Here is a 10,283-nt window from a genome sequence, read left to right on the forward strand (position 1 = left end):
AGCCCCTTGACTGACCCATCAATATTAACTCTGATCCATCCTTGTTTAGGAGCATCCCATTGAATATTCTGAATGTATTATTTCCTGTAGTGGAGCCTGTGAATCATGACAATAATGTATTGATCATTGCCGCATAGTCTTTGTCTTTCAGCTGCTAAACTGTTGGGCATGGTGAATCCCTCATCATGCTTCCTCTTATTTCTCCATAACCAAAGTAAATGACAAGTGGTGGCCCAAAGCTCCGTCCGTTTTTTTGTCTGCAACATTTAAATTGAGATCAATATAAACCTGCAAGTTGCAACTAAAGAACAAATGAATGTTATGAGTATAAGGAAAATTGATCTAGGCCTGCCTTTTACTAGTATAGTCCCTTGGCACATGCATAACTGATTCATTCTTATTAGTACATTCGTCACAGTAAGGTTGGCCTAAACCTCATTTTGAAAGCCATTCATTTGTGATGAGTCTCTCATGCTTCACCATCCAAATTAGCGATTTAACTCTTTCAGGCACTGCAATTTTTTAAATAATCTTCCAAATTTGAAAGTATTTTGGTTATACTATGTCCCGTTGATCAACTGATAAACACTTGCCACGCTGAACATGCATGATTTATTCCCCTTTTAGTTGCACACATTCATTCCATTCTCAGGGTGAGGAAGGTTTAAAGTTAAAAAGTCATTTTGAAAATTGATTGGAAGCATGTCAATTTTCTATCATAAAAAACTATTAAGAAAATAAAATAAAAAATTTCCTAAAATAATTGTGTAATAATTAAAGATCAATTTGGTTGAAAAAATTTAGATAAATAAGGGGAATGACACTTAAAATTTTGATTTTTTTAATAAACTAGAAGTGGTGAGAATAATACCTTTTTTGATTTTTATGTTTTTAAAATATAATGTGTTTTTTGGATTTTCAAAAAATTTGTGAATTTTTACTGGATTTTTGGAGATATTCATGAGTTTTTTATCGGAATTTTTGAAGGTTTTATAAGTTTTTACTAAATTTTTTTAGGATCATATTAGTTTTACCGAATTTTATAAAAATTTACTAAATATTTCAAATACACCACAGTATTTTTCAAAATACACTACTAGATTTTTCAAAACTTTGAACTTTTACTGGATTTTTCATAATACACTACCGGATTTTTCAAAAATCTATGACTTTTTACAAGATTTACAAAAAGTCTACGAGTTTTTATCAGTTTTTTCATGAAATCTATGTGTTTTATCCGTTTTTTAAAAAAGTTTATGAGTATTTTGTTAAATTTTTCAAAAACACTGTCGTATTTTCCAAAAACTTTAAGTTTTTGTCGGATTTTTCAAAAAACTCAATATTGTATCGTATTTTTTGAAAAATTCGGTACAATTAATTTCAATTTTTTTCTATAAAAAAATAAACTACTTAGTTTTTTCAAAAATCTGAAAAACTATTGAACATATCGGGTTTATCAAAAACCAAAAAAATTTAATTTATTTTTCTAAAATCCAGTAAAAATGTATATCACACTTTTTAGAAGTGTCTTCTGAATTTTTCAATTTATGTCAAAGTTTTTAATTGACTCTTTTTTTAATTAAATTTTGACATTCCGAAAAATTGTGGGTGTGCTAGGTTTAATTAAAATTTAGCGTGCAGGAAGATTCCTCTACACGAATAACATTCTCAATTAAAATTGGACTGGGCTTGGAGCCCAGGCCCAATAGTCTGAGAAGTTCTTCACTTTTTGTGTTCTCTGTTCTTCCCCTCCTTCCTTCACTTCCGCAGCATTACATAAGATTTTTTTCTCAGTTCAGTCAAAGCGACACCGTTTTACACCATTCGGTTAGTTTTCTCCTTTTCTTCATCTTCTTCTTATTCTCAAGAGAGTAACTCAACTCGCCGCCGCAAAACCCTACCGGAGCTGTTCGCCGCCGCCACAAAAATTCAGACTCCGCCATTCCCGCCACCGTTAGTCCCAAACATTTATCTCATCTTTATGCAGATTTCATATTTTTAATTACGATTCATATTATAACTGTGTTGCATTAATATTAAAATTTGATTCATTTAGTCTAATTGTTTTCAATTTAGTTAGTGTTTAAATAAATTACTGAATTGTGTTTTTAATTAGGATTGTAATCATTCAACAATGGATAATACACCACAATCTGATGAAGCTATCAACAGTATTAAAGATATTCGACAACAGCTCGAAGCTCGAATTGAAACTCAGCACAAATCACACATGGATATGCTTTCTTCTGTACAATCCATTATACCTAACCTCGTTTCTTCTCTCGATCTTTCGCTCAAAGTTCTATCGTCTTTTAATAATCGGCCTTTTGCGCCTACACCGCCTCTTCCTCCGGCTCCACCTAGTTTTAATCCACTCAAATCATCAATGCAGCTACCTCAAAACCCTACTAGTGATAGTGAGAATAATAATCTTCAAAACCCTAAGGCCTTGTTGGTTAATACAAATTCGGAATTAGAGAAAGTTAGTCCTTTGTCCATTGTTAGATCAATGGTTGCGGTTTGTCTTTTAGGTCGAGTGCCTTTTTCGCCGATTGATTCTTCCACTGTGTTGAGGAAATTGGAGAATGATCAGACGGTTACGGCGCAAGAGAAAGCTGCACTTCAGGAGCTTGGTGGAGATTTGGGAGGGCCGACGCTTGCGGTGGAGATTGCTTTGAGGTCAATGGCGGAGGATAATGGTGCTGTTGAATTGGAGGATTTTGTTGTTAGTGGAAAAGCGAGGATTATGGTTTTGAATATAGATAGGACTCGTCTTATGAAAGAATTGCCTGAAGCTGCGCTGAGTAATCAGCAAAATGAATCGGGTTTTGGAGATGGTAACACGAATCAAAATCAGCAGCAAATTAATGCTGGTAGCGCCAATATGAACGGTGTTATGATGGGAAGGCAAGTTTTGAGGCCAATGTCTGATATGTGGATGTCGCATGGTGACCCTCACATGTCAGGGTTACAACCAATGTTTTCTGGTGGTGGACCAAGAGGAACACCGAGACTAATGTTGGCTCCACACAGAGGTATAGGTATTCCGACGATGCATAGACTCCCAATGGGGCCAAATGCATCAGGGAGTAGTTTTAATGCAATGCCACAGAAGCCAAAAACATTAGAGGAGGATAACAAGGATCTTGAGGCTTTAATAAATAAGAAATCGTTTAGGGAGATGCAGAAATCTAAAACCGGTGAGGAGCTTTTGGATTTAATTCATCGACCAACTGCAAGGGAGACTGCTGTAGCTGCTAAGGTTCTAATTCACTGCTTCCTTTAGTAGTCTATACACTTAAATTTTCCATTTGAATCGAAATTGTTAACAAATTTTAGTTTGCTTTGGTGTTTTAGTACAGTTTAGTCTAATTCAGCTTGTTTAAATTTATAAATTTTCAGTTCAAAACTAAAGGTGGTTCTCAAGTGAGGCAATATTGTGACTTACTGACAAAAGAAGATTGTCGACGCCAGACCGGTTCCTTTGTAGCATGTGATAAGGTTAATGACTAGCACTATACTTTATTACTATTTATTTTGTTTCTCTTGTTTTATTTCTAACTTGTTAACTATCCATTGGCTTGAGCTGGTGATATACTAAGATAAGACATGTGGTTTTCAACCAATCAAATTTTGAAAATTTGTATGGTCCTTTTTATTTAGCCTTTCTTGATATGCATTTGTGATCCTTTTCTTTGCAGGTTCATTTTAGACGAATTATTGCTCTTCATACTGACATTAATTTGGGAGACTGCTCATTTCTTGATACTTGCCGGCACATGAAGGCATGGTTTTAACATCCGAATGCTTACATATGTTGATTTTTCTCTCCTCATATTAGTTATTATGTTGATCATAAGTTTGACTTGTGTTCTTCTTTTTTTGGTCCTTTGATAGACATGTAAGTATGTTCACTATGAGTATGACCCTACACCTGATGTGCCTCCAACAATGATGGGTGCTCCTCCTCCTCCCAAACCACTAAAGCAGCAGCGTGCTGAGTATTGTTCTGAAGTGGAACTTGGGGAACCACAATGGATCAACTGTGATATACGTAACTTCAGAATGGACATATTAGGTAAGTTTGGAGTTATAATGGCCGATCCACCATGGGACATTCACATGGAGCTGCCTTATGGAACAATGGCTGATGATGAAATGCGCACGCTTAATGTCCCTGCTCTGCAAACTCACGGGCTTATTTTTCTATGGGTCACTGGACGTGCGATGGAACTTGGGCGAGAATGGTATTTGCTCTTACATTTGGTCATATGCTAATTTTCACTTTCATTAAAAAATTATGTTAACTGCTTAGCATAACAAAAAACACGCGGATGCTTCTTTTCATTACTAATCTATATTTGGCTTGCACGTATTCTGTTTTGGGGTCTGCAGCTTAGAACTTTGGGGATATAAACGCGTTGAGGAGATTATTTGGGTGAAAACAAATCAACTACAGCGAATAATTAGAACTGGGCGTACTGGCCATTGGCTCAATCACAGCAAAGAACATTGTCTTGTTGGAATAAAGGGTAGTCCTGAAGTAAACAGAAACATCGACACTGATGTTATTGTTGCTGAAGTCCGGGAAACAAGCAGAAAGCCAGATGAGGTTTGTTTGATATTCAAGCAAATTTTAATAGTTAATTACGCCCCCTTGATGCTTTGACTGACTTAAAAAAGGTGGTCAGTAGTAGTCATTGAATTTGTGTTTATAATTTTCAGTTTTCAAGGTTATGTTGTGTTCTCTATCGTCAAGTTTCATCTTTGTCCAAAAAAAAAGGGTTTTATATTATAATAAGCTTGGCCAAAACAAAAAGAACTTACTAAAAGCCATTTTCATGATATATTTTTTCACTTTCCCTCTCCATTTTGTAAATAGTTTAACTAAGCCTGTAATAAGTTATTCCACCATTCGAGTATTTGAATTTAAATCTTTCACATGTTTAACAACTTCAAAATTTATTCCTACAGATGTATCCGTTGTTGGAGAGGATAAGTCCAAGAACAAGAAAGCTGGAATTGTTCGCTCGCATGCACAATACTCATGCAGGGTAGGTTTTCAATTTTCATGATTGTTATGTATTTTGAGTTCTTTCCTGGTATTCTTAAAATTGTTTGATTGGGGTGGAATATTGTCTGGATTTAAAATGAGTCTTGATGCTATGTAAGTGAAGCTCACTTGATAATGTTCTATATGAATTAAATGATTTCTTGGACTAAAAAACTTATCTGGCTGTAGTTGTTGGCTTAGGGAAAAAAAATTCATCCAGAAAAACTTGAGTTGTTATAATATTCTCAATTGTTCCATCAGGTGGATGTCTCTTGGTAATCAATTGAGTGGTGTGAGGTTAGTTGATGAAGGACTGCGGGCAAGGTTTAAGGCAGCTTATCCAGATGTGGAGGTGCAGCCAGCATCACCTCCCCGAGCTTCTGCTATGGAGATAGACTCTAGTGCTGCTGCTCAAACAAGCACAGAATCAAAGTCCACTATAACACAGTTTACAGAGCCTGCAGCTCCAGCTACTATCTCTGCTTCAGTGGAGAAGGCAATGTCCATTGATGTGGACACTAACTAAGTTTTTACCATTTTAAGTTTATGCTCTTGGGGTATACCAATTTTTTGTGAGCATGGTAATGTAAATTTAAATAATGTTGTAGCAGTTGTTCTGTCAAAGTTGCATTCAAGTTGTACTTAACTGTTACAATTATTTATATGTTTAGCATGTTTATCAGTATTGCATGATATACATGTGAGTTGTATTTCTATTAGATATTAAAAACCTGAACTTAACCATATGAGTTATTAGGCATATCTATTTTAGACCTGAATCATTTCTGAAATCTCAATTTGTTTTGATGAATCACAACATGGCCATTGTTGGAATTATAAAATAAATTGGAATTTGTTTAGGAGATTAATAACTAATAAAATGCCTAGTAAATCTCATTCTTGTACTTAGGAACTAGAAACTACATTAGAAACTATAAACTACATTTAATGTCTATGTAATTCTCACATTGTATTTAATTTCTAGTATCTGCAAATCAGCTCACACAAGCATTCCACAAATCTCTTAATCCTTTATCAAAGTCTTTTTATATTGTATAATGAAATCTCTTAATCCTCTATCAAAGTCTTTTCACATGGTATGGTATAATGAAAGAACGATTTGAATTTTTGTCCATCTTCACTTCTTTTGTTAATGAAATTAAAACTTAGTTTGGTAAGTCAATTTATATTTTGAGAAGTGATATTGCAATAGAATATTTCTCTTCAGCTATTACTTCTTTTTTGACATCACATGACATTGTCCATCAATCTTCCTGCCCTCGTACCCCTAATAGAATGGCATAGCTGAAAGAAAAAATAGACACATCGTTGAGACTGTTCGAACATTATTACTTCAAGGAAACATATCAGTCCGTCATTAGGGTGAGACAATTTTAATTGCTTGTTTTTTGATTAATCGAATGCCTTCTTCCACTCTTAATAACAAAGTTCCCCACTCCATCTTATTTTCTAAAAAACATTTGTTTCATGTCGCTCCACATGTTTTTGGAAGTACTTGCTTTCTTCACGATCTTTCTCCAGGTTTAAGCAAATTATCTCCTTGAGCCAAAGTGTGTTTTTCTTGGATACTCTACATTGCAGAAAGGCTATCGTTGTTACTCTCTAGTTCGCATTCGTTATTATGTTTCAACAGATGTAACATTCTTCAAATGACACCATGTTGACTTCATTCTCATCTCTGTTTCTAGTGACTTGAATGATACATTGGCCTAGCAAGTGTTGAACACCTATTTTCACAATAGAGCAACCACGAGAGTCTCTGCAGCAGATTCGGCAAGAGTCATAGTTGTGCCTTTGCAAATTGTCCATTCTTCCCATATTCACATGTATTTGCACTAAGTCACCTCTCATCCAACGTACATCATAGATGCAGAATTCACCAGGACATCCTTGTACCATATTCACATAGTGGACTACTTCATTTCTTTTTATTCTTCTTGCCATACTGATACTCCCTCTATCCATCAAACCTTAAAGATCATCAACCACGGTCATACGTCCATGGATGGAATTGGAGCATATTGAACAAGCACTATAATCATGTAGAGGAAAATAGTCAAGTTCACATATGAGAGTATGCATTTGCACCAAAGATTTTGTTGATTCACGGATATCATACACACGTTCAAAAGCAGGTTGAAGGTGCACAACATTCACCGCCTCATGATTGGGTAAAAGATTTCCTTGAACATTCAGATTTACATCTCTGAAAGTAAGCACACCACTTCGAACCAGTTTCTGAACTTCACTCTATAGTGGATATCAGTTTTCAATTGTGTGACCAGGAGCACCTTTGTGGAAAGTACAATGAGCATTTGCTTTGTACCAATATGAAGGACTAACAGGAGGAGGTTGCAAATCCCTCGTTTGAATCAAATTTATTTGCAGAAGTGCAGGGAGAAGTTTAGCATAAGTCATTAGAATGGGATCAAAAGGTGGATACCTTAGAGCCCTTTGTTGATTTTATAGCCGAGGAGCCTGTTGTCGAGGCTGTTGAAGTTGTTAAGGTATTGAAAGAACATTTTGTTGCGGAGCCTAATTGATAATAGTAACAACGACAATCTGTTGAGGTTGATACTGTCTTTTTCTTCCTCGAGACAACACTCACAATTTCTTCTTTCTTCTTGATAAATTTAGTACCAAATTTCTTTATTCCACCACCAGATGATGATGAACAAGCTTCTTTGGATAAACGGCCCTCTCAGACATCTTCTTCAAGTCGCATCCCCATGTTTACCATTTCAGTAAAGTCATTGGGTGCACTTGCAACCATTCTTTCATAGAAAAATGAACTCAAATTCTTGAGAAAGACCTTAGTCATTTCCTTCTCTTCCATCAGAGGGATGATTTGTGCAGCTAGTTCACGCCACCTTTGCACGACCTCTTTGAATGACTCTTTCTCCTTCTCAGACATAGCACGAAGTTGATCTCTGTCCGGTAACATATCAATGTTGTATTTGTAATGTTTGATAAATGTTTCACCCAAGTCATGGAAAGTACGTGTACTATCCAGACCCATGTACCACTTCAAAGCAGCTCCTGGCAAGCTATCTTGAAAGTAATGAATCAACAAGCGTTGATCTTCAGTATGCATAGACATTTTTATGACATACCTAATCAAATGGCTATGAGGACAAGAATTTTCTTTTTTACTTCTCAAATTCTGGGAGCCTGAACTTGTCAGGAACTCTGACACTCGAAATCAAACACAGGTCATTAACATCTTTCCCAAATAGATCTTTTCCCCCTTAGGGCCTGGATCTCTCTTTACATTTCTAGAAATTGGTCTTCAAACTCTTTTATTTCTCCCATGTCTTCAGAAGGTGCACCATGGAAGATTTGCTCATTGTGGAAAGGAACAAGGTTCTCTATAGCAGGAGTAGTTGTCATAATAGCTTGAGGGATTGTAGTTTGTTGAATAGGAATCTGTTTCCCAGCCAATTGGAAATCCATCTCTATTCCAAAGGGCCTAGTGGTTGTAGGATTCAATACCAGAATTGCAGGAAAATGAGGAGTGTCGACTTCAGAAATCACAATAACTTGAGCTTAAGTTCATGGCTGATTCTGAGCAACCACCAGGTCTTCAACCAATAATGTCATTCTTTCAATACCAGTGTGTAAGACAACAACTTCCTCTTTCCATTCTTGGTCATGAACTATACCATTTTCCATCCTTCGACGATGATTGGCGCGAGTATTATACCGGTACGTTAGTTTGAATTTCTTAGGAGAGAAGGAATGAGACTCTGACTCTGGAATGAATGATGTGACATGATGCATGCAATGAAAAAGACTTTTCATTTTTTAATCATTTTTTAGTATCTTTCAAGGAATTACTAAAACAGTTTAAATGTAAACACTATAGGGTAACTTGAAAAGAAAATTTCATTCATTAATAATAAGGGACGTGGTACAAATAATGGACAAGGGACATCCAAGGGACAAAGCTTCCAAGATCTAATAATGATAAGGGACAAGGGACATCTGAGGTTCCAATACATTCAAGAGTTACAAAGGGCCTAGTGGTTGTAGGATTCAATACCAGAATTACACGAATATGAGGAGTGTCGACTTCAGAAATGACAATAACTTGAGCTTGAGTTCATGGCTGATTCTGAGCAACCACCAGGTCTTCAACCAATAATGTCAAAATCATTATTGAAGACATCCTATAACATATTACAAGTTTTTTTATATTCGTTTTTTTTTTTAAATAAAACACTAATTTTGACATCCTATAACATAAACACACATTATTGAAGACCAAAACTTAGTCAAAATCACAATTTTTTCAAAAAGTTGTATTTCAAAAATGATTTTTATGAAAATCAATTTGAAATAGCTTCAAAATTAAGTGATTTTTTGAAATTTTGATATCCAAATTTTTTCACCATAAATAGATGAAATACCTAAAATCACATTTTAAGAATAATTATTCAAACAAATTTTCATTTAAAGTTTTTGAAAAAAGTTTCTTTGTAAATTTTTTTTTCACAAAATTATGTAACACTATAAAAATCATTTTTAAAAATAGCCAAAACAAACGGGTCCATTATTATTGGTTGAAAACAGGTTTGAAAAGTGACTTACTACACGAATGGCTATTTGAGAGGGATTCATGATGACTTCATTATTGATTCTAATGGAGACCATTTTCTTGTAAGCTTGCTTGATTTTTGCAGCCCTATGAAAAAGCAGTGTTTCTATCTCCTTCAGAGTGCTACTAAACTTTGGATTTTTGCCTCCAAAAGATCTCTTTAAGATGCAAAACTCTCTCAAGATCAATCTTCGCTTGTATCTCTTGAGAAAAAAGAGAGTTTTAGGCACCATGATTGTTGATGTTGGAGTGAATTTTATTACGCTTATCCATTTCTTTGGTGACATTGGAAGGTAACATGCCAAACTTATTAGTATTCCATGTTTTTAGTTTTTAGCTCACTTTTCAAAATTTTAATCTTAAAACTCAAAACATGCATAGGAGAGCCAAGAACCTGTTTGTTCCAAGTGTTTTAAATAATCTTTCAAAAATTATCATGGTCGGACTATATTTTTAAAACTTTGAAGTTAGAAATGTACCTGTGATGCTGGGCTTGAAAATCTAGCAAGATTGGATGATAGTCTGATATGTGCCTTGTGAGAGTAGAGTATAAGGTTCTATGGTAAGAAGGATAACCACATGTGTTTGAAAATGGCTATGTCTAACCTCTTC

At 35.2% G+C, this 10,283-nt stretch overlaps 1 protein-coding gene across 1 annotated transcript; it reads left to right on the top strand.

The window, feature by feature from the left end:
* Window positions 1-1,705: 1,705 nt before the first annotated feature.
* Window positions 1,706-5,746, top strand: LOC131603906 (putative N6-adenosine-methyltransferase MT-A70-like). The gene is made up of 8 exons (XM_058876366.1): window positions 1,706-1,953; window positions 2,117-3,262; window positions 3,403-3,501; window positions 3,702-3,785; window positions 3,898-4,247; window positions 4,396-4,612; window positions 4,975-5,054; window positions 5,315-5,746. Exons 2-8 carry the CDS (start codon window positions 2,135-2,137, stop codon window positions 5,577-5,579), a joined length of 2,223 nt encoding a protein of 740 aa, XP_058732349.1. The 5' UTR covers window positions 1,706-1,953; window positions 2,117-2,134; the 3' UTR covers window positions 5,580-5,746.
* Window positions 5,747-10,283: the final 4,537 nt, after the last annotated feature.

This window comes from Vicia villosa, linkage group LG5, assembly GCF_029867415.1.
Source record: "Vicia villosa cultivar HV-30 ecotype Madison, WI linkage group LG5, Vvil1.0, whole genome shotgun sequence".
Classification (NCBI taxonomy): Eukaryota; Viridiplantae; Streptophyta; class Magnoliopsida; order Fabales; family Fabaceae; genus Vicia; species Vicia villosa.

Excerpts from the sequence above, each read along its gene's own strand:
- LOC131603906 (XM_058876366.1), top strand. The coding sequence starts at position 2,135 with ATGGATAATACACCACAATCTGATGAAGCTATCAACAGTATTAAAGAT. Across the intron at positions 3,263-3,402 it reads AGACTGCTGTAGCTGCTAAG|TTCAAAACTAAAGGTGGTTC; the intron begins GTTCTAATTCAC and ends ATAAATTTTCAG. Across the intron at positions 5,055-5,314 it reads ATGCACAATACTCATGCAGG|GTGGATGTCTCTTGGTAATC; the intron begins GTAGGTTTTCAA and ends TTGTTCCATCAG.